At 45.4% G+C, this 25,192-nt stretch overlaps 2 protein-coding genes across 2 annotated transcripts in view; one reads left to right on the top strand and one right to left on the bottom strand.

Annotated features, from left to right (window-relative positions):
* LOC148519656 (NFX1-type zinc finger-containing protein 1-like) overlaps window positions 1-25,192 on the bottom strand; it is a 371,972-nt gene that overhangs the window by 327,661 nt on the left and 19,119 nt on the right. Inside the window, exons 2-4 of the mRNA XM_088476329.1 lie at window positions 20,748-20,834; window positions 16,155-16,163; window positions 3,432-3,512 (exon numbers count right to left, since the gene is read on the bottom strand). Coding sequence (XP_088332455.1) covers window positions 3,432-3,512; window positions 16,155-16,163; window positions 20,748-20,834 — 177 coding nt within the window. The remainder of the gene's footprint in view (window positions 1-3,431; window positions 3,513-16,154; window positions 16,164-20,747; window positions 20,835-25,192) is intronic.
* Window positions 3,657-14,367, top strand: LOC148519657 (uncharacterized). The gene is made up of 2 exons (XM_088476324.1): window positions 3,657-3,741; window positions 13,385-14,367. The coding sequence occupies exons 1-2, from the start codon at window positions 3,657-3,659 to the stop codon at window positions 14,365-14,367; spliced, it is 1,068 nt and encodes a 355-aa protein (XP_088332450.1).

The following is a 25,192-nucleotide window of genomic DNA, read 5'->3' on the forward strand; positions in this document are numbered from 1 at the left end:
AGGGATAGATATACACTGACAGGTGAGAGAATAAAGCACAGACAGTCTGCGCTGGCATAAGTCACATACAATGCAGAAATATATATACATAAATATTACATATAATATACTGCAAATGGCACTACATTCTACTGCCCAGACTCAGTGTCTGGGAAGGCTATAGCGCTGTGCACACTGACCCAAATGGCGAGGTACGCAGGCGGACTGGACCAACTGTCATCCAAGGAGATCTGCGATGCACCACAGAGGAAAATGGCTGCCCGGAGACCTCAGAGGAAGCGTGGCCCACGGAGGAAGCAGCTCAGGGACGCCAGAGCTTAGGCTGGAAAGGTGCGCTGAGCCAGGGCCGAAACTAGGATATCTGTCACCCGGTGCAAGGCAGCAATTTTGCGCCCCCCTCCCTTCCCGTACCTGGATTTTATCCTTGCTCCTCCATAAGGTAGTGCATTACTCAGACGTCCCTGGTTCCATGCTCGTTGCCATGGGGTTCCATGCTCGTTTCCAGGGGGGTTTATGCTAGTTGCCAGGGGGGTTTGAAGGGAGAAGATGCAGCTCTCAGCATCCTCTCCCTGCAGCGCCAGCATTCCCGGCACTTCCGGGAACGCTGTGTGCATTGCGCTCTGCTAACAGACTCTAGAGGTCCAGTAGGACCTCTAGCATCTGTCTCTTCCTTGGCGGCGGACATTTTTTGATGGACGTTTTCAGCAGAGTCCATGCGGACGGCTAGTCCGCATGGAATCTGCTGAAAACGGCCATCCAAAAATGGCCACCGCCAAGGAAGAGACAGACGCTAGAGGTCCAGTAAGGACCTCTAGCATTAGTCTCCTCTTCGGCGGCGGCCATTTTCAGATGGCAGAGTCTGAATTTTCACCCCCCCGCAATTCCCTCCCGGTGCACGTGCACCTCTAGCCCCCCCCTAGTTGCGGCCCTGCGCTGAGCTGAGGGGAGGAGCCGCCGAACAGGGAAGGCTGCCTCCCCTGGCCGGCTATTAACCCCCTGGACGCCGGCTCCCGCTGCTGATCGTTAAGTCCCTGGTGGTCTAGTGGCGAGGGGGCCCGCCGCCACTGCCAGCGCCTCCGGTCTGTCCCCAGAGATTGGAAGCAATAGACTGCATAAATGCACGGATAATAGCTCGCTTACCTACTCCCCGTTGATCCGGCAGCAGTCCTGGAATCCCGCAGAGCCCGGGTAGCACAGACTCTGGAGTCCCGCCAAGATCCCCATATCTGTACTGGCGTTGCGTTGCGGCAGCTTGGACGTCCAATGGACAGTCTGGCGCTGCCGCTCTGAAGAGTCTAAAAGTAAATAAAAGAAAACCTTCAACTCATAAAATTAAATAAAGCTTAGGGGCTGCTAATCAGCCCCCCTAGGCAAATGGTGACCGACTCCAGCCGGGCACCAACTTAAACTGAGGTGCCTCTGGGTTGGGGGCGGGGAGATAGGGAGAGTGGGCCCAGTGCATCCTGGGAGCTGAAAGCTTTAACTGCGTGGTGCCCGGATTTGGTTCCCAACCTATACCCCAAGGTCAACCCTATGGACCCTGAAGAAGAAAGAGATTTATATTTTATTAATACAGGTTGAGTCTCCCATATCCAAAATGCTTGGACCCAGGGTTATTTTGGATATCGGAATATTCCGTATTTTGGAATATTTGCATACCATAATGAGATATCTTGGGAATCTAAACACAGAATGCATTTATGTTTCATATACATACAGCCTGCAGGTAATTTTATACTTTATTTTTAATAATTTTGTGGCTCAAACAAACTATGTGTACATACATGAAATTCATTTATGTTTCAAATCCACCTAAAGGCCCCCATACATCAGCAATTGATTGAAAAAGGGAAAGATTTTTATACACAATCGATTGCAAATTGCACAATTGCTGCAATCAATTGCTGATGTATGGGGGCCTTTATACACAAAGCCTGAAGGTAATTTTATACAATATTTTTTTATAATTTTGTGCCTTAAATAAAGTTTGTGTACATTGAACCATCAAAAAGCAAAAGGTTTCACAATCTCAGTCATGCTAAAAATATTCCGTATTTCGGAATATTTGGATATGGGAGACTCAGGGCCTCATTCAGAGCCGCTCGCAAGCGGCTCGATGTTTATGGTCTGCGCAAGCGCCGCATCTGGCATGTGCGAGCCCCGACAAGCGACTGAGCTTCAGTCGCGACAAGACGGGGCAGCTGTCGTTGGTGAGTGACAGCTCACGCCGTTTTGTAGGCGGGGAGGGGGGGTGGTTGGGCAAACGCCTGGCGTTTGAGGGCGGACCTACTGACATTACTAGTGATGTCAGTAGTGGACTTCCTGCTCTATTAGAGCAGGTAGTCCACTCGGGCTTGCGGGAGGCGATACCCCACCACAGGGTCTCGTCGCAAGCCCAATGGTCGCGATAATCGCGACAGACTCCAGGCCGCTCGCACAAGCTGTGGGTGGTCACCCACAGCTTTGCAAACCGCCTGGAGAAAAAAAAAAAACACGCCCTGATTCAGAGCGAGCGCTCGCCAGCAGCAAGCGGCTCTGAATCAGGCACTCAATCTGTAGTAGAACTCTCAAACTTAAAAGACTTATGGGTTGATGAATCTGTTATCCACAGAAGACTCCATATTGTAACAAGATGGATGATCTGAGCCTGTAAAAATATTCATAGCTTTAAATGTAATATTGAACACAGAATGATTTTGCTAGTCTTTGAGTTTTAGAAGACCTTGGCATCAGCAGATGCGTCCTAGTAAGATAAACTTATGAATAAAGACTGTGTATTCCTAAGCCCCCCTAACACTCCCACATGTACAGATAGTGCTAACAAAGACTGCTATAGTGAGATATGATATGTGAATATTCTGATATGTTGCAATTTAATGAATACTGTGTTTTTAATTATTGTCTACACAAAATATAGCCATAGAGAATCTTGAAGCCAAGTGTGGTGGTGGTGGTTCTGTCTCCTGAGGTCTCAGTAATAATCTGGGAGTCTGACACACACTAATGAACTTGGGCTGGTGATTCATCACAATAGATTAGCTTTGATCTATCAGTGTAAAAAACTGGTTGTGTACTGTATGTGTACAATTTGCTCCATGTAACCAAAGAAGAAGCTAAGGTGTAATATTACAATGAAATGACTCCATGATAAAAATGATGTGGAACTACAGTGATAATTTAAGAAAGGGGAGGGGAAGAAAGATTTTTCCAGTAATGGACAATTGCATATCGAGCAACTATAACCACATGACCCATCACATACTTATTGTATTTTGGGTAATGATGTTGGAAGTTGTGGAGAACCAATTCTGCGGTTAGAAGAGTAAACCAGTAACCTTGATCAATAATGAGGAATCTCTTGCCATAGGTGCTTGATCAAAAGATGTCATGGAACAATTTATACTACCAATTTACTATTACTGTTCTCTTACCTTGTGCATTTTTGGAGTCATTGCTGCCTCTGGAAGGATTATGCCTGCTGTTATCTCCACTTTGTCCTTGGCTGTGACTACCTACAATGGACAACAAGATTTATTAATTTAAGACAAAAAAAAACTAGAATCCTTTGGGGAGATATATCCAACCTTCAAGAGAGATAAAGTGGAGAAGTTGTCTACAGCAACCACTGGGATGTACTTAATATCCCGGTGGTCGGGATGCCAGCCCTCAGAATACAGTTGCCAGAATCCCGACAACAGTCGGAATCCCAGCGCCATAATCACGACTGCCAGCATCCCTATAGTAAGTATTAGGGTTAGGGGGAGGGTTAGGCACTAGGGGCTGGGTTAGGCTGCAGGGAGGAGGGTTAGGGTTAGGCTGCGGGGGTGGAAAATTAGGGTTAGGCTGCGGGGGAGGAGGGTTAGGATTAGGCTGCAGGAAAGGTGGGTTAGGGGAGGGTTAGGGTTTAGTGTTAGGATACTTACCTAATTGGGTTGTGATTCTGCTTTCTGTATTGTGACTGCCGGCATTCCACCGGGATCCCATACCCAACCCCAGCCAATCAGCTTCTGTTTTTTTATAGACTGTGCTAAATACATGATAGCTAGGAGGTGATTGGTTGATATTGGCAACTTCTCCATTTCATCTCTCTCGAAAGTTTGATACATCCCACCCTGTGTCTTTATAGTTCACACGGAAATGACTTGCCCATAAGATGTTTTTTTAAATACCACATAATAATAAGATCAAGCAGCACCAAAGAATCAGATATTTATTTTCAGCTTTACATATAAAACTGAGGCCCTGCATCAATTTAATATTAACACTTTGTTATCATGTTCTATCCCGTTTTAAGATACTCCCGGTTTCCCGACAGTGCAGTTGAAAATCCGGACTGCGCATGCACGAGTCCGGATGGGGCGGGGCCGGGCCTTGGGGATCTAACAATATGACTTTGTTACTGCAGAGCTACAGGCTGGCCACCGCGGGGTTCTGAGTAGCAGTGGCCACCTAGCCCATAATCACACAGCCTCAAAGTAGTGCTTTCCCGCCCCGGAGTCTCATTGCAGTGACTGGCGGCAGCAGTGTCCTTCCCCCGGTGGCTCTAAACCAATCCCCTAGAAAAAAAGTACATTTTAGTAGGGACTCGGGTCTTATTTTTATTATATGACAGAGCTTGCAAAGTAACACAATAAACTAAGCAGCTTTGTTTACTGTTGCTTTGCTCTGTGCAGATGGTTTCCCGTATTATTTTATCTTGCAAGGTTGTGTCCACAGACAAGGTAACCACAATAAAGGAGCGCTATCTCTAAAGAACATATATTCAGAAAAATTGTTATGTGTAATATAACGTCCTGTTGTATTGATTGCCACTCAAGTGTAATATAAACAAATATTTAATAATTAAAAAATATTGAGGGAGGACAATAAATAATACTAATGGGATAAAAATAGCACAGAACAATGACAGATAAATAAAAGGATACCATGAATAATTTACCCAATTTGAGGCCTAATACATATTTACATATTAACAATAACACAAAAATAAAAAAATAAAAAAAAAGAAAAAAATTAATAATTGCAATGCCAAAACCAAAAAACCCTATTTAATCATCAGTGTCAGGATCGTAATTGATCTGCAACTGTGTTGCCAATTGTATGAAAACACCAGATAATGTTACCAGTTCCTATTTGCAGTATCAATGGTAACAAAGTAAATCTCTCCTTGTTTCAATGCTTGATCCTGTGAACCAGGATATTAGATGGATAAAAAACACATACAGTGGCCAGTGAATAGAGGATTGAAAGGGTTAAAAATACTATTGCACAGAGACTTTGTACTAGTCCACAATAAAGTGTTGAACAAAAAGGTCAGTAGTATCCAATATTTTCCTCCTTAAAGCCTGAAGGCTGCAATGAGTCTCCAAGTTTATTCAGCCTAGCCTTCGGGGCTATTAATACGTTTAATTTGATTAAATAAAAAAGATAAGTTCCAAGCTTAAACACGGTCTATGTAGCCAATAATCTAAGGTGACTGCACAGGGACAGTGTCAGCGCGTGCTAGATCAAGTTCTTGTAGAAAAGGTTAGGTCTCTACCGCTTGTATGTGTCAGGAACCTTAAAATTGTGGCCCCAATAGCCAAGCGGGGCTGGTCCAATTCGAGTGCACTCACGACCAAATAGCATCCAAACGGGACCTCCGACCTCACTGAGAACAAATAGAGTTCTCAGTGGTCTCAATGTGCAACAGGAGGTTAAAGGGGGACGCTTTAACCTCCTGTTGCACATTGAGACCGCTGAGAACTCTATTTGTTCACTGCTTAACACGGTCCCTTCATCGGTCAAAGCTACAAAGAGCATGAGACAAGCGCTCTGAGAGGAAGTAATCCATTACTGCGGTTCACCGTCCATCAGCCCGGGCGCAGTGAGCAACCGTCTGATATTTTGTTCCCCGAGCCACTTAGTTATCACTTTTGCCTTATGGTAAGGTGCTCCATCATGCTGGAAAAGGCATTGTTCATCACCAAACTGTTCTTGGATGGTTGGGAGAAGTTGCTCTTGGAGGATGTTTTGGTACCATTCTTTATTCATGGCTTTGTTCTTAGGCAAAATTGTGAGTGATCCCACTCCCTTGGCTGAGAAGCAACCCCACACATGAAGGGTCTCAAGATGATTAACTGTTGGCATGACACATGATGGTGTTGTGCCAGCACTGGGTGAATAGAAGAAGTCGACCTCCCACTCTGGGATCCCCCAGAGGGAGGCCCGTCCCATCAGGCAAAGGGTTTATCCTCCGGTTTGGACGCAGGGCGTCTAGCACTCCACGCTTGCTTCTTAAGTTTAGAGGCCGTCTTAGTGGCCGCTTGCCTGGGGAAGGACTGACCCTTGGTTCCTAGAACACGAAAGGACTGAAATGCAGAGGTCCTAGCATTGGAAAGGCGCAGATGCCGAGGGCAGAAAAGCCGACTTAAGCTGGCCACACACTAGAACAACTAACATCCAACCAGCCAACTTGTTGATTGGTTGGAATGAAAATCTGGTAAGGAATGGGAGTAAATGATGATCAGAAATTTACTCCTAAATGCCAGAAAACAGATGAAAATGGTCGTCAGACAAGTTTGTTAAATGTTTGATTTAAACTATATGTTTATACAACAGTTTTGGTCCATTTTTCAGCGTCTGGGAGCAAGTTGCTGATTGTATTCCTTACCAGATTTTCATTCCAACCAATCTACTAGTTGGCTGGTTGGACAGATAATCTTTAGATGTGTGGCCAGCTTTAGACTTTGCCAGGGTGTCTACAATATTGTCCAAATCAGGACCAAACAATAACTCCCCATTGAAGGGCAAGGCCTTCAGGCCCTCCTTGGAATCAGCAGCCGCCCTCCAAGAACGTAACCACAAAGAGCGGCGGGCAGACACAGCTGCAGCCAAGACTCTGGAGGTTAGGAGACTGGTATCCAAACCCGATTTGCCAATGTAGGTAGCAGCGTCTCTTATCTGTCCAACCAACTGGTCAGCGAGAAGAAAAACAGCAATATCTACTTTAGCCTGTTTGAAATTTGTGAATTTGGATTTAGGGGCCGGAGCATCATACTCTATGTCAAGGATGGATTGCACCGCCTGTACCAATGCAGGCACATTAATAGAAGACTTAGTTACCACCTCCTGGACAGGAGAATCCGAGTCAGAGTCCTCAGACAATTCCCTGTCATCTGAGGACGCATCCGAGTCTGACAGTTGCGTAGACTGGGGCGACACAATAGGGCGTTGTAGATGCCCTATGGGGCTTGTCACTCCTCAGCATAGATTGAAAAGCTGAAGAAGAAGCCGCCAAACTCTGGACTGAACTAGAAAACACATCTACCCAGGGTAGCTGCCCCCCCCCGTGAGAGTCCCTGATAAGGGACGACCGACTGTTGTGCCACCTGAGGAGGCTGCACATATAGCGGCACCCCTGGATAGGCATTAACAGCTTGAGGCCCAGGGGAAGACTGCAATAATTGCGGGATACCCTGCGATGGGAGAATAGCAGTTTGAGGTAACCCCATTTGGTGGGCTGGGACCACCAGGCGATCCGCTATGGAGGCCAGCACCTGGGAAAACACCGCCCAAGGAGGTTTCTGTCCCATAGTTGGGGGGTTGGAGGGCCCAGGCAACTGAAAGCACCTCATACACAGCCCATCCTGTGATAAATCCTCCTTAATCACCCCTGCAGCGCAGCGCCTGCAGGAGAACAGAGTGGTAGCAGTGGAGAGCTCTACTTCCTTGTCAGAACATAATCTAAATATATATATATATATATATACACACACAGATATATAAACGGACCACTGGAAACCCACAAGCGTGCAACACACCGATCCACATATATGGTACTGTGTAGCAAGCAACTGTATGTGACAGACCACACAAATACTTGAATTTATATATGTGACATCAGAGAGAAGCCCCTCCCACACACACGTTAGGGCTGTAGGAGAAAAAAGGGATAGGTATAGACTGACAGTATATATGAAATAAAGCACAGTCAGCACTAGCAAAAGTCACATACCATGCAGAAGTTACTCACTGCACCTTGTCACTACAATCAACCTGCCCAGATTCAGTGTCTGGTAGGGCTATAGTGCTGTGTACACTGGGCCTGATTTAGACCCGCTCGCAAGCGGGTCTATGGCCGGGCAGTGCGCACGAGCGAGAAATCACTCGCTCCGGGGCTCACAACAAAATGGGGCGGCTGTCGTGTTGATCGACAGCTCGCCCCGTTTTGTAGGCGGGGAGGGGGGGTAGCTGGCCAAACATAGCTGTTCCCGAAGGAACGCCTGTCATTTGAGGGCGGCCCTACTGACATCACACATGATGCCAGTAGTGAGCTTCCTGCTCTATTAGAGCAGGAAGCTCACTGGGGCTTGCGGGAACGAACCCTACCACTAGGGTCTCGTCGCAAGCCCGACCAACACCTGGCCGCTCGTAAAAGCGAGCGTCCAGGAGGCCGGCTTAAAAAAAAAAAAGCAGCCGCCCAGATTCACAAAGAGCGTCTGGCTCTGAATCAGGCCCACTGTCCTTTAGCCAGGGAGAGGTACACAGGGGGACCGGACCTTCCTGAGAGATCTGTGCTGCCACTATAGAAAAAGGTGGCCGCCGGAGACCTCAGAGGAGGAGTGGCCGCAGGAGGATGCAGCTCAGCTATGCCAGATCCGAGCAGAGAGGCGCGCTGAGCTGAGGGGAATAGCCGATAAACAGGGAAGGCTGCCTCCCCTGGCCGGCTATTAACTGCCGGGATGCCGGCTCCCGCTGCCGCAATGTTCCCTGGTGGTCTAGTGGACGCGCGGGGTATGCCTCCGGAGAAGGGGTGCCCATGGCCACCGCCAGCGCCTCCGGTCTGTCCCTAATAACCGGATGTAACAGACTGCATAAGCTACATGCGGGTCACCGCAAGCGGCACAAACTCTGGGGTCCTGCCGTGATCCCCAGATCTGTACTGGCGTCGCAGCGTCGGCGGGGTGTAGGAGCGGCAGCTTGAAGGTCCGATGGACAGTCTGACGCTGCTACTCTGAAGAGTTGTTAAAAGAAGATAAAAATTTAAGAACTCAAAATAAAATGAAAGCTTAGGGGCTGATAATCAACACCCCTGCAAAAAATGTGACCCGACTCCGGCCGGGCACCAACTGAAACTGAGGTGCCTGTGGCTTGGGGGCGGGGTATAGAGGAGGTTGGACCCAGTGCATCCTGGGAGCTTAAGCTATAACTGCGTGGTACCTGTGGATCGCACCACGCAGTTAAAGCTTAAGCTATACCCCCCCAAGGGCAACCCTATGGACCCTGAAGTAGAAATATCTGTTGCTGCTGCCTCCCCTGGTGCAAGATCTGTGCTGCTGTTGCTGATCATTAACAGCACAGATCTTGCATACCCTTGTATTAATCAGTGGGCCTCCACCTAAAAGTAAAATCAGCACTAGTGCTGCTAGCCTAATGATGACAGCAGGAAAATCAGGGGGACAAGAAATGTGAGCTCCCTACAAAATTGCCACTTGTGGCACTAAAGCAGGGAAACTCACAGCATGGGATCCTCCTGCTATAGTGGCAACCAGACCTAGGCAGCTTGGGTATGTCTTTTGATAGCACTAGGGCTTATCCAACTAGCATCCAGGGACCTGGAGTTAAATTGACTAAGAATTGTGTTTGGTAGAAATTAGACACGCTAGGCAACACTGGGATTAGGAAGTTTTTTGCAACTCATATCACAAATTTACTAAAAATCATGTTTGACTGTCTCTAGTTTACTGATGGTGATACTGATTGTGTTTGATCATGTGTGAGTTCATTCATAATGGCACAAAATCAATAGACGTGCCTGTGAGCTGCCTGTTGTGCCAAAGCACTGTACAGATCAGTGTAATAAGTGCTGGCTTCTGTGTGTTACAGTGTAAAGAAATGGTTAACAAAATAAAAAAGAAACTGCCTTGGCATCCCCCCCAAAAGCATAACCAGCCAAGGACCTCTTAGCCTATTCTGGTATTGGAAAAATATTGTGAAAACGGCATGGGGTTGCCCCATTTATCCTGTAACCAGCACTGGGCTCAGCCAGCTTGGGGTTAAAGCAATAGCAGGGACACACACATCACTGGGTCTATCTGCCATCACATTATCCAGCCCCTAACTGGTCACTGCAGCCCTGGGATTCCTCAGAAGTGGGGACCCCCCAAAAAGGAGTCCCCCCTGCCATGGAAACCCCATGGCTGGGATGAAGCCTGGGGCTATTCCATGCACCACTGGTGGTGGTGGGTGCGGGGGTACTCATACATCGGAGGAATATGTGCTAGGCGTCTCACATGCGCAGTAACATGTCCTGGCGGCCATCTTGTTAAAGTTGGCTGGCCGGCTTCAATGAAGGATAGGAGATAGCGCTGTTGCAAACTCCACTTGTTATTGGAATGAAGTGCTTCCGCTGGTGGCTGACTTACTATACTTTGACAACATCATAACCTGAATTATATAAACTTGTTCTTGTCCAGCACATTCATCATCATCCTTATATGTCATGGCAAAGGGGTGGACTGCGCTCACCCAAGAGTACAAGGATATAGGATGTTGCTGCTGCTGTATCCAATTCCCTGGGGATACAATAATGGTACAATATATTTGGATACATCGCAGCTCTGACGGTAAAAGAGGGGGGTTGGAGAGGGGGACAAAAAAGAGGGGGAGAGATAGATAAGTATATTATCATCTGTGTTAAAATATGGATCGGCGTATAAATAATGTTATGAGTGGTTTTCATACTTCATTTTAAATTCCAGATATAGAGGAGTCACAATGCTCTCTGTTGGATGGGCCTCTTAGAGACTATCCTTTCATATACCCTCCCAATTGGTATGTTTATTTTTAAGAAACAACTTTAGCATAACCTACCTAATCCAGGAGTTTATGCTCCCCCTTCCTTAAATGCATCGGAGATGTTCATAAGTGTCAGTCTGCTCCGTATTCTGGGGTTGTGTGTTCCCCTTTAAAATTCACCAATTGGTAAATGTCACAGATGGATAGTCAAGCTTCCAGTAAAGTGTCACACATCCGGCGGCGTGCCACCAATGGTGACCACTTACCGGTTTCTCTGTTGTTCCACTGCTCCTCCCTTCAGCAGCCATTGGTGGGAGATATGGGTATTGCTGGTATGGCCGGGTGGTTCTTCGGCTGGGCTGTAGTGTGCTGTGCTGTCTCAGCCCCACATACCTTTGTTCCTCCAAGTGCTCCTGCGTCTGGCTTATGGTGGTGTGTTGTGTACCTGGGAGCCTTGATTCCCTTTGGTTGCCACGGACGCTGGAGTGGTGCATCTCTAGCTGATGGGACTTCCAGGTTATCGCTCAAGTGGACGGCTTCAGTCACGTGTTCTGCGAGATATTTCTCCCCTCCAGCCACAGAGGATCGGGGGTGTCTGACTGTGAAATAGTGAATCAGTGCTGGATGGATGTTCTTGTTTCGTTTGTGTATAACCAACACGTTTTGGCTCGTATGCCTTTGTCAAGGATATCTCAGTCTTTGCTCCATGAGGTCTATATAACTGTGGTTGGGGCTTGATTGGTTGGGAGGACAGTCAGTCCACGCTTTCATTCTCTAGTTGATTGGTTGGAATGAAAATCTTGTAAGGTATGAAAGCAAATGACAATCAGCAATTTGCTCCCAAACGCCGGAAAATGGACAAAAACTGTTGTTTGAATAAATTGCTTAGATCAAACATTTAACAAACTTGTCTGACAACCATTTTCATCTGTAGGAGCAAATTGCTGATCACCAGTGACTCCCATATGTTACCAGATTTTCATTCCAACCAATCAACTAGTTGGACAGAAAATCTTTACGTGTATATGCAGCATAAAGGTGCATACACACGTAATGATTTTTTTGAACGATTTGTCATTAACGACATCGTTATCGTTCAAAAAATCGTTCCGTTTCTGAGTTATAATGATGAACGAAAATCGTTCAAGCACGCTCCCGTTTGTAGTTCATTTCAGACTGTCCGACATAACGATTTTCATTAAGGGAAGGAACATTTTTCATTCATCGTTGTAAAAATCGTTTACTACACTTCAAAAAATCGTTCGCTTTTTCAAGGGAAAATCTGACAGAAAATCGTTGGTTACAAAATCGTTACGTGTGTATGCACCTTCAGGGTTTTACCAGTATCTGGGTGTCTACATACAGTATGGTGTTGTTAGTGATCCTGGTTTTGTGTCTCCCGCTGTTCCCTCTATATGTTTTTAGTCCACCAGTATATCCTTTTCTGTTGTGATATTATCCAGTTTTGTGTTTGACTTGAATTTTTCAGCAGTAACCTATTTCCTTCATAGTTAGGAGATGTTTTCTTAAAGATTGTCAAACATTGTTTAGATTTGGAGTGCCCTATCTTTCACCTTTTTCTTACCCCCTTGACCGTCCTTAAAAGTAGATGTTGAAGAAGTACTATGACTGATAGCACTAGTACTGCAATGCTACTGGTCTTTAATAGACTGATGCATGATTGATTTACAACTTGTAACAGGCTCAGCATAATTCCACATGAAGTGAATGTGGAATGTCCAGATATCTCAGGTTTGGCAGAGTAAAATCAGTAGGACTGAAGGATCCAGTTCTGGTGTTGCCTCAATCAGTTGTCATCTAATTAAGCTGCACCTGTAATCAGCCTTTAAGAATGTGTGCAGAGCACAGAATGGTGCTTTTGACGGTTCCCATGGGAACGCCTACCGTCTGAAGCCGGCCCCACTGACATCAGTAATGATGTCAGTGGGAGTGATTTTGGCTCTGATAGAGCCAAAATCACTCCAGGGCTTGCAGCAGCGAGACCCTACCGCAGGGTCTCCGTCGCAAGCCCGATGTTCGCGATGGTCTTGACCATCGTGACCATCATCATAGACGCTCGCTATAGCTATACCTCTACGTTGGGTTGACTCCTTTAAATATTTGGATATTTGGGTATCTAATATTATGGAGGATTATTCTCATCTGAATATTTTGCCTCTGTTTTCATATTTGAAAGATAGGATTAAAATCTGGCGCAAACTTCCCCTGACAGTAACAGGACGGGTCAATTTAATTAAAATGATAGTGCAACCTAAGTTTTTATATATTTTTCAACAAGCCCCAATTTATCTTCCTAAATCATTGTTTCGGAAACTGAACAGTATAATTTCTTCCCTGATTTGGTTAGATAAACGGTCTCGAATAAAGTTGGATGTACTTACTAGGTCAAGGACTTCAGGAGGATTAGCACTTCCCCATTTTCAATACTATTATTATGCAGCGCAACTGGCTCATCTGCGGCTGTGGGTGCAGGACAGTTCAGTTGACTCCCTTCCGGCTCTGTTAGTTTCTCAGGTGTCAGCGGGACATACACCCCTACAAGCTCTCCTCTGTGCTTCGCTCACTCGTAACGGTCCCCCTTTAGTTTTGCAGGCTTTGAGAATTTGGCGTGCTGCTCATGCACTAATACAATTTAAAGAGATTGACCCAGATACATCTCTTTGGGGCTCCCGACAGCTGTCAGAACTTTCTTCTCTTAATGCCAGAGAGATTTGGGGTAGTAAAGGTATTATTACGATTAATCAGCTGTATCAAGATGGGATTCTTAAATCTTGTATTCAGCTGGTGGACGAATTTAAACTCCCATCTACATATTTTTTTAGGTATTTACAGCTTCGCCATGCACTGAATACTCAATTTGCTAGTATGACTCTCTCATTGCAACACTCACCCTTAAAATCTTTTCTTGTACATTTAGGCCCTAAACGGACACTCTCCTGTTTATATTCATTTTTGTTATCATATCATCATGCTTCTGATTTGTATCATTTGAAACAGTGCTGGGAATTGGAGTTGGGTGGTCTCACTGATGACGAGTGGAGTGGAGCACTTGCTTGTCCTCGTGTATCTACTGTCTCTATTCGGTTTCAGCAGATTCAGCTATTTCTACTTCATAGAACCTATTTCACACCAGCCCGGTTGGTGAAGTTTGGAGGGAGGGCTTCGGATGTTTGCCCAAAGTGTGGTACAGCCTCTGGTACCTTTTGGCATTTGCTATGGGAATGTCCTAAGGTGCAATTATTTTGGAGTCGGGTCCTCAGTGCGGTATCTGATACCGGTATTCCTCATTCTATTCTTACTCCGAGATTCTGTTGCCTTGGAATTATAGACGATGATATTTTAGATAAATATAAATTGCAATGTGCAATAAATTTATGTGTATTAGCTAAAGTTTGTATAGCAAGACTTTGGATGGCCCCTATTGGTCCTGACTTCCAGGCTTGGGTATCCTTGGTTGCTCTAACTGTGCAACATGAACGTTATATGTATATAACACGAAATGCAGAATCTAAATATGAAAAGATTTGGGCCGGTTGGCTAGATTCAAGATATGCTTCCCCAAATTAATCTGTCTGAGTTCTATATAACAGGCCTGGATGGGATAATGTTTCTGGTATATTAATGATATGCAAATCTCCACTTGTTCCATATATTTGATAATTATTTCACATATTTTATGTGATTGTATAGCAATTTGTTTCTCTATGTCATTATTAACTGTATATGTTGCTGGTAAATTTTTTTTTTTTTATTTATTATTTTTATGTTCTTGTTTTGTATATGCAAAATTTCTTAATAAAAAAATTACTCAACTAAAAAATACATTTTATCTATTATAAAGGGTCAAAAAAAAAAAAAAAAAAAAAAGTTTGAAGGACAAAATTATTGTCTCAAATAAAAATCATTATTTCTAACCTTGCCAATGTCTTGACTATATGTTCTATTCATTTTGCAACTAATTTGATAAATAAAAGTCAGTTTTCATGTAAAACACGAAATTGTCTGGGTGACCCCAAACTTTTGAACGGTAGTGTACGTACCTTTGATCCTGGGGACAGTGGGCCTGATTCAGACCCGCTCGCAAGCGCTATGAGCTCGCAAGCAGGTCGATGTTTGCCCCCTGCGCATGCGTGCACATGCGCGAGACCCGGCCAGCGACGGGCACTCCATCGCTACGGGTCTCGCACCAAAAAGGGGCAGCTGTTGATTGTGATTGACAGCTCGCCCCGTTTTGGAGGTGGGCAGGGGGGGTGGCTACACAAATGGAGGCATTCCCGAAGGAGCGCCTGCCATTTGTGGGAGGCACCACTGACATCACCAGTGATGTCAGTGGTGAGCTTCCTGCTCTATTCAGAGCAGGAAGCTCACTGGGGCTTACGGGAACGAGACCCTACCACAAGGGTCTCGTCGCAAGCCCTGATGGTCGCGATGGTCGTGACCATCGCGACCATCACCTGGCCGCTCGAAAAAGCTGTTTGTGGTCACCCACAGCTTATCGTGCGGCCTCTGATTCAGAGCGAGCGCTCTGAAAGAGCGAGCGCTCTGAAAGAGCGTCCGGCTCTGAATCAGGGCCAGAATGCTTTTTTTTTCCATGGTAGAGGATAAATTATTGACATAGTGAGAAGGACCATTTGAAATAATAAAAAATGTGGATGAGGTTGATTATAAGGTGTACCAGCCTGGGAAAAGAAAGTCAAAACAGATCTACCATGTAAATCTGTAAATGTTAGAAAGATAGAGTAGCTCTGCCAGCCACTATGGACCCTCCAGTAACTGCAGTACCTTTGATTGCAGAAGTAACAATAGCCAAAACCCTCTCATCTAGTCAACAGCATGAGGCTAGATAGAGGCTAAAGAATTTCTTGTAAGAAATAGAGATCTGTTTTCTGTCATACCTGGTAAAACAACAGTCACTAAGCATGACAATCACTGAACCAGTGGTTAAGGTTACCCTAAAGCCCTATAGAATACCAGAAGCAAAATGGGAATTGGTCTAAGAAATTTAAAAAATGTTGGAATTAGACAAAATTGAAGAGCCACACAGTGAGTGGTCAAGTCCCATTGTACTCATTCCAAAACCCGACAGGAGCTTATGCTTCTACAATGATTTCCCTAAATTGAATAGTGTGTCTAAGTTTAATTCCTGCACAACGCCTCATGTGGATGAATTTATTAAAAGACTGGGAACAGCAACAAGCTTAACCACTTTAGACTTAACCAAAGGGTATTGGCAAGTTCTGTTGACAGACAACACAAAAGAAAAAAGACAATTTTTTTTTCTGCACCGAAGGTTCTGTACCAAAATAAGATGTTGTCATTTGGGATACATGGGTCACCTGCCACCTTCAGAGGACAATGGATACCTAATAATAATAATATTCATTTTATTTAGCACTTTTTTCCAGCAGGACTCAAGGTGCTTTACAAAAATCAAACACATAGTACAGAGGTTTACATTTACTGAAAGGAGAAAAAAAGACCAGTGAACATAATAGAGGATTGTTGCTGCCATTTTGAATAATACGTACCAACAGTGCTATATTTCAGCAGGAACAAGCAGGAACTCAGGAGCTCATTCAGACCCGCTCGCTAAGATGCATGCTCTCGCTGCTGCCGATGGTATGCAGTGTGTATGCATCGTAGTGCATGTGCACATACCTAAGTGAAAGTTCACAATGCATTCGCTCACTGCGCATAGACAGCCCAGCAGAGTGAGTGACAGGGGAAGCCGTTTGTAGGTGGTAACAGGGGCTGGCCATTAAAAACGGGGGAGAGGAGGTGCAAACGCAGGCGTGCCTGAGCATCTCAATGGTGTTTCTAGAGGTGTGCATAATTAAAAGACAGCATCATAGTACACGTCGCCTGTCTTGTTTTTACACTGAAGTGCTCGCGGCAGGGTATGGTCAACCGCAAGCGCTGCGATAGCATTCAATGTACCGATGGTTGCATACACTTCCTGGACATGACGTGCACAAGTGGGTGTCTTAAAACAGGCTGGTGGGTGTCTGCATACACTATGTGATCGCTCTCTAAGTCATACTAGGCCGGCTAATGCATTGCTATGCTGGAGCACTGCCTACGCAATTTGCATACACATCGTGCGAGCGATCGCATCTAGCGAGCGGCTCTGAATCAGGCCCTCAGGTCCTGAACCTCTCATTAACTATCTTGTCCTGGGTCAAAATGTATTTTCCACGAGATAAGTTCTATTTTAAAGTCCCTTTTCAGTGCCATCTTTTCTAAATATTATATGTATACACATATATATATATATATATATATATATATAGATACATACAAAGATGCTGCACTCCAGACGACTTGTAAGAAACACACTAAATCACGGCATGGGTCAATCAGCAACGTTTCAGTGCTATTTTATTCAGCACTTTCGTCAGAAGTCTGACGAAAGTGCTGAATAAAATAGCACTGAAACGTTGCTGATTGACACATGCCGTGATTTAGTGTGTTTCTTACAAGTCGTCTGGAGTGCAGCATCTTTGTATGTATCTATCGAACTCCTGTTTGTGCGGGCACCCGACGCTGAATCTGCTACACAGGGAGAGCCGGACACCATGCTGCTTTTATATATATATATATATATATATATATATATATATATTAGAGATGAGCGGTTCGGATTCTGTGGAATCCGAACCGCTCCGAACATTGGGGATCCGAGTCCACCCGAACCCTGTTCGGGTGTTCACCGCCTGACTCGGATCCCCGTTCGGGGCCGAACGGCGGCCGCCTGATGTCGGATTCTCACTAGAGAATCCGACATCAGGTCTCCTCGCGTGTAGGGCAGAGCGCAGTGATAGCGCTCTGCCCTACACAGACACAGACACACAGCCGCCAGCGGCAGCTGTGTGTTTGTTACAGCAGCCAATGAGAGTCACACAGACTCTCATTGGCTGCTGCACGGAGGGAGCCGGCTGGAGCTCACACATGAGCTCCATCTTCCGGCTCCCTCCTCAGCGTGTGACAGAGCGGACGGCGCGGGAGCGGGGATACAGGTAAGTTTTATTTTTTTTATTTTTTTACTTGTCAAAGGTCCGGGGGCGCTACTGGGGGGGGGGGTCTGCACTACTGGGGGGGTCTGCTACTGGGGGGGGCTATACTACTGGGGGGGCCATACTACAGAGGGGCCTGCTACTGGGGGGGCTATACTACTGGGGGGGGGTCTGCACTACTGGGGGGGGGGTCTGCTACTGGGGGAGGCAATACTACTGGGGGGGCCATACTACAGAGGGGCCTGCTACTGGGGGGGGGCTATACTACTGGGGGGGGGTCTGCTACTGGGGGGGCCATACTACTGGGGGGGATCTGCACTATTGGGGGGCCATACTACAGAGGGGCCTGCTACTGGGGGGGGGCTATACTACTGGGGGGGTCTGCACTACTGGGGGGGGTCTGCTACTGGGCAGGGCTATACTACTGGGGGGGCCATACTACAGAGGGGCCTGCTACTGGGGGGGGCTATACTACTGGGGGGGTCTGCTACTGGGGGGGCCATACTACTGAGGGGCCTGCTACTGGGGGGGGCCATACTACTGGGGGGGCCTACTACAGGGGGGGCCATACTACAGGGGGGGGGCCCATACTACAGGGGGGGCTACTACTGGAGCAGCCTACTACTGGGGGGGCCTGCTACTGGGGCAGCCTACTACTGGGGGAGCCATACTACTGGGGGGCCATACTACTGGGTGGCATGCTAATGGGGGGCATACTACTGGGGGGGCCTGCTAATGGGGGACATACTACTGGGGGGGCCTGCTAATGGGGGGCATACTACTGGGGAGCATTCAACTGGGGGCACTGCATAGTGGACCGTACTACTAAGGGGACTGCATAGGGGGCACCACTGCTGGGGGACATTGTGTAAGGGACACCGCTACTGTGGGCATTGTGTAAAAGGGTCACTACTGTGGGCATTGTGTAAAAGGGGCACTACTGTGTGTCGTAACATAAATAAGAGACACTACTTTATGGTGTAATGTGAATCAGGCCCTATGTGCGGTGTAATGCTAATAAGATTGTGCACTGTGACTCCTAGGGCCGTAGCCCACTTTGTAAACAAGTACTGTGACTCTGCTGGCCGTACCCCACTGGGTGGGTGCACTACTTTTCATTTCTGCCACTGCTGTGTGGCAATGTGTCATAGATGTGCTTTATACTGTGGTGTCTGTGTCGTTGTGCCGCTGCTTTGTCGCTTAGTAACCAGTCAGCTCACTGCAACCTTTGGCCAATAATGTTGAAAACAATATTATAAGCTGTGATATGGTCTAAATTGACTGGAAATTAATGTTATTGAGGTTAATAATACTCTAGGAAGAAAAAAAAGACCAATTTATGTGATTTTAGCTTTTTTTGTCAATTTTTGTAAAAAAATCCAAATCCAAATCCAAATCCAAATCCAAAGCCAGTCACCGCAGTTTGGCAAATCCAAATCCAAATCCGGACGACGAATTAGAACCAAATCCAAATCCAAATCCGGCAAAAATGGTCCGGCGCACATCCCTAATATATATATATATATATATATATATATATATATATATATAAATAATATTTTTTTTTTTAGCTGCACCCCCAGTAGCTCCACCCACATTTCCGGAACCTTTTTTTCCAGAAAAATAGCCCAGCGTACCAAGCATTATGCATTATCTATCTTACCCATGAAGGTACCAGGTAAGGCAGCCATCTTGGGCGCACTACATAGATTACAATGTGCGAGATAAACAGTACATGGCATTATGCAATCTACAGGTAAATTAAAATGTCTAATATGATACACACTGCAAGAATAGTTACACATGTCGCCCATCCTCGAACCAGCCGAGGCAGTCATCTAGGGTGCACTACATAGATTACAGCTAGCAGGATGCGCAATTAGTAGAAATATAGTATACAGTGACCTCATAGAAAGTATGCTGCGGCTCATCTTGATGATGTAGTCATCTATAGCCCTGGACTCCATCCATGAGGCAGGATTGACAGCCAACCAAAAAAACATTTTGCTTAGGGATAAAGAGGTAAAGTATCTTGGATACACCATAGGCAGAGGTTTGATAATTCAATAATTTAAGAAAATTGAAGCAATATAAATTGTCCTCAACCCCTAAATAAGAAGCAGGTAAGAAGTTTCTTAAGTCTTACAGGGTATTATACAAAGATTTATACCCAATATTGTCACCATTGCTGTCCCTTTGAATGACCTTACTAAGGGTAAACAGTCAGTTATGGTTAAGTGTAATGTAGAGGCAGAAAAGGCTTTCAGGCGTTGAAGGTAGCATTGTGCACCCAACCAAGTTTGATGACACCTGACTTTAGAAATGAATTTGTCATGCAGACAGATGTGCAGTATCAGATGTAGATGCTTCATACCCACAGAAACTGACATTCACTTTTAACTGGGAATAACCTATGATATATACTACTATATTTTTGTTCACTGACCTTTTATAATAGTCCATACAGCTATAGGCTGATTCCGAGTTGGCAGCAAAGCAAAAAAATCAAGTAACTTTGCACCTTGGCAAAGCCTTGTTGCACAATATATGCCTGATTATCATGTATTTCTGTTTCTCTTTATATCTATCGGTCAAAGCCACTGATCCTCAGCTGGTTAGAAAAACTGTTCAATAGTAAATCAAGCCCTTAGTTTCTATCGTTTTTCTGGGACGGGAATTCCCCAGCTCTGATAAAAGGCAGAGCAATGTTTTACAAACAGAGGCACAGGTAAAGAAACAATTCTGCTGAACTTCCACCCCTTCCTAAATATAAACTATGCATTAAAGTATACAGTTACAGTTATTATGGCCAGATTGTTTGAATTTATGTGAATCCATCTTATAAAAAAAAAGTGTAAAATTGAAATTGAGAACAGGACATTTAATCAATTCATGACCAATTTATAAAACCATTTACTATTGCTGTTCTCTTACCCTGAGTCTTTTTGGAGTCATTGCTGCCTCTAGGATTATGCCTGCTGTGATCTCCACTTTGGCCTTGGCAGTGGCTGCTGTGACTGCCTGCAATGGACAACAAGATCTTTTAATTTGAAAATGAAACAAACTAGAAACCAATTTGATTTACTTTTCATAATTCACAAAGAAGTGTATTTTCTTTTCCGTGACATTTACCGGAATACTACTAAAAGCTCAGGCAGCACACGCATGGGCACCCGTGCACTGTAACTTGTGGAATTTTAGTTGCCAGTTTGAGTGAACATCTAACCTTACACAGTCTATATATTCTTTGTTTTTATACCAAATCAGGGTATAGTAGGATTTGTCAACAGTTATGTCGATAGTCATCAAGTCGACATAAGAATGACGACATGGGCAAACTGTTGACATGCAGCATGTCAAAATAATCGAACTGTCGACAGTGATCATGGTGACATTCATCATGTCTACATGGATGATATGTCAACATGATGAACTGTCGACAAACCATCCTTGGTGACCCAGTCGTCACTTACCTTCTCCTGGCAGCAGCAGCGGCTCCATCGTCTTCTTCCAGGTCCCGGCGGCCATCTGACAGTTACTTCCAGCATGGACCAGTGATGCTCCAGCATTCCAGTAAGTATTTCTCTCCTTACCCCTAACACTTCCCCTAGTGCCTAACCCTTACACTTCGCCCATCCTCCTTCAGCTTAAACCTAACCCCCCGCAACCTAACACTAACTGTTGGCATCCTCAGCATTTCAACATTTCACATTGCGATACACTGTAGTTCCGATGTCAACATGGTGCCTGTTGAAAGTTAGAACCATGTCGACATTCTAATGTAGACACTGTGGAATGTCAACATGGTTACGGTCGACTTTCTGACCGGATACCACCAAATCATTAGAATAGATCTGCTGCAAATATTTGTAAATATCAACTAAATATAGTAAGACATTATGTGCATTTGTTTTGGAATTTATACCACAGTTTTCGCTCCCTGTGCAAATTCTACTTGCCCCTAGTTATTCCCCACCTTTAATTGTTGGTGCTAAATTCCAATAAAAAAACAGATGCGCCCAAGTTCATTGTGGCTGATCGCACCACAAACGTGCACGCATGTCGCGCTATGCTTCTCAATGCTGCTGCCCGGCTCATCTTCCTCTCCAGACGTTCTACATCTGCTTCCCCTCTCCTACAAGCCCTACACTGGCTCCCCTTCCCCTTCAGATGCCAAATCAATGTTCTTACACTCGCCTACAAAGCCCTCACCAAATCCTCTCCCGTATACATTTCTGACCTTCTCTCCCTTCACACTCCCGCCCGTCCACTTCGTTCAACAAATGCATGCCGCCTCTCTTGCCAACTGATTACTTCCTCCCACTCCCATATCCAAGATTTTGCCCGTGCTGCTCCCTACCTTTGGAATGCTGTTCCTCTCCCCATAAGACTCTCCACCTCTCTACAAATCTTCAAACGGGCTCTCAAGACTCACTACTTAATCAATGCCTTCCAGCACTCATCCTAACCCACCTCATGCTCTTTACTCCCTATCTTCCCCTTCTGTGTCACACCTGTCTGTCTGCCCCTCCCCTTTAGAATGTAAGCTCTCACGAGCAGGGACCTCTTACCTCATGTGCTTCTCTTTACATTTTCTTCTACTCTTTGCTCCCCATAATGGTACCTAACACGTGACTGCCAACTCCCGGCTGCTTATTGTGAGTTCTTTAATCGCTATTGCAGCAATGTATATAAATCGTGTCCTTGTCCTGCACTGTAATGTACTGTAAGTTACTTGTTTCCTGTTCACCTATTAGTTCTATGTACATTTTCTTCTACTCTTTACTCCCCACAAGGGCACCTAACACGTGACTGCCAACTCCCGGCTGCTTATTGTGAGTTCTTTAATCGCTATTGCAGCAATGTATAGAAATCGTGTCCTTGTCCTACACTGTAATGTACTGTAAGTTACTTGTTTCCTGTTGACCTATCAGTTCTATGTACTATGTAAAGCGCTGCGGAACACTTGTGGTGCCATATAAATAAAGGATAATAATAATAATAATAATAATAATAATAATAAATAATGCACCACGATACGCTATGGCACGTCCCCAATCGCGGAAGTGCATCTCCATTCAGTCCTATGGAGACGCGAATGCACGTCTCTGATCGCGGGAGTGCATCTCCCATTCATTCCTATGGAGTCACAAATGCACATCTCCGATCGCGGGAGTCCGTCTCGCATCACGCATGGCACATTACGCTGCGCTACAGGCAAGGATGTAGCTGGGCATATCTGTAGATATCTACAAAAAAAGTAACAGCCATGCTGCATACAACAAGAGTGCAGTAGCTTGCTAGCCAGGAGATGATGAGATAATAGCAATAGTTAACAAGCTGATATGGACAGACAGTGCTAGGATTATAGGATTATGAGGCACTGCAAGAAAATAGAATTTTGGTACTTACCGATAAATCCCTTTCTCTTATTCCACAGAGAACACTGGAGTATAGACAATGGGGTACAGACAGTGGTAGAGTAGAACCTGGCACTTTAAATAATTTAGAAGAGTGACTGGTTCTTCCCCCTCTATGCCCCATCAGCCCCAGTTAAGAAATTGAGCCAAAGAGAAGATGGAGGACAAACAGGAAGACGAAGGGAAGGATAATTCCCCAGGACGGAACAAGACCGACAGAAAGAGTAACAGGGGAACCCACTGCACATATAGTCACACAACAACAGAAAGCAGACAAACTGCAATATAACAAGGATACAACCATAAAACAAGAAGGTATGGAAACAGCACTGTGTGGGCGGCGTCCTGTGTTCACTGTGGAATTGGAGAAAGGGATTTATCGGTAAGTACCAAAATCCTATTTTCTCCTTCATCCACTAGGGGACACTGCAGTATAGACAATGGGGACATCCCAAAGCTAACCTCCCAGGTGGGAGGTGCTGAGAAAACCTGCCAACCTTGGCATCATACTGAAACAGGAATCGCCATCAAACCGATGGCAGAGCAATTCTTTAAGCAAGAGATGAGAACCAAAGCGTCACATAGCCAAGGAGTGAAGTCTAAAGCTGGCCACACATCTAAAGATTATCTGTCCAACCAGCCAACTTGTTGATTGGTTGGAAGGAAAATGTGGTAAGGATGAAAACAAATGACAATCAGCAATTTGCTCCCAAACGCCAGAAAATGGACAAAAACTGGTGTTTGAACAAATTGTTTAGATCAAACATTTAACAAACTTGTCTGACGACCATTTTCATCAGTTTTATGGCATTTAGGAGCAAATTGCTGATCAACAGTTACTCCCATCCGTTACCAGCTTTTCATTCCAACCAATTAACAAGTTGGCTGGTTGGATGTAAGTTGGTCTAGTGTGTGGCCAGCTTAACTCCTCGCCTGGCAGCCTCAGAGAATCCCACTATAGCCCAGCGTGAGCAGAATGGCTAGACACAGCATCGTAAAATGCAACTGAAAAAGAGCAGCCCTGACCTTAGGGAGCAGAGAACACCAACAGGGAATTTGTTGGAGAAGGGAAGCAAAATGAGAACAAAGCTTGAAACAACCTAACCCTATTCGAAGACAGGGTAGATGCCACTGCAGCGGACAATAGAATCCAGATCTGAAGACAGGGAAGATGTCGCTGCAGCTGACAATAGAATCCAGATCCGAAGACAGGGAAGATGTCGCTGCAGCTGACAATAGAATCCAGATCCGAAGACAGGGAAGATGTCGCTGCAGCTGACAATAGAATCCAGATCCGAAGATAAGGAAGATGTCGCTGCAGCTGACAATACAAAAACCAGCAACTGCTGGGTATCAAAAGGTTATATAAATCCCACAGCTATTCCACTTTACAGAAAATTCTAGCAAAAGGCGAAGATGTACTCTATACGACCTAAGAGAAAACACATTATATATTAAGGCACGAGCCAACTACAAAAGCGGTGTCCTGGATCATGCTCAGGGGTAAATTTACTAAGAATCGTGTCTAGTCGAGATTGCAATCTCGGGTGTGTTTTGCCATTTTCTACAACTTGCAAACTTATTAAAGGCAAACTCGGGTGAGAAATCATGAAACTCACTGCAAAACTCGGTGAGAACACAAATAGAAAAAAATACACCATCGGCCAAATTCGCAAGTACTTCTCATATCCAGGAATACAGCTGGGGAATTTACCAAGAATCGTTTTTACAATCACGGGTGTAATTTTAGCAAACTATGGGCCTGATTCAGAGCCGGTCGCAAGCGCTGAGCGCTCGCAACCGGGTAGATGGTGGCTCAGAGCGCATGAGCACGACGAAGCAGGCTTCGTCGCGCGCATGCGCGAGACCCGGATAGCGAGGGGCTATCCGTCGCTCCAGGTCTCGCACCAAAAGGTGTTGATTGACAGCTCGCCCCCTTTGGTGGGCGTGCCGGGGGCG

The sequence above is a fragment of the Taudactylus pleione genome, unplaced genomic scaffold (genome assembly GCF_031769625.1).
Source record: "Taudactylus pleione unplaced genomic scaffold, aTauple2 ptg000186l, whole genome shotgun sequence".
NCBI classification, from domain to species: domain Eukaryota; kingdom Metazoa; phylum Chordata; class Amphibia; order Anura; family Myobatrachidae; genus Taudactylus; species Taudactylus pleione.

Coding starts and splice junctions, on each gene's coding strand:
- LOC148519657 (XM_088476324.1), top strand. CDS start 3,657: ATGCCAGCCCTCAGAATACAGTTGCCAGAATCCCGACAACAGTCGGAA. Junction 3,742..13,384: donor CGACTGCCAGCATCCCTATA/GTAAGTATTAGG, acceptor GTCCCCCTTTAG/TTTTGCAGGCTTTGAGAATT.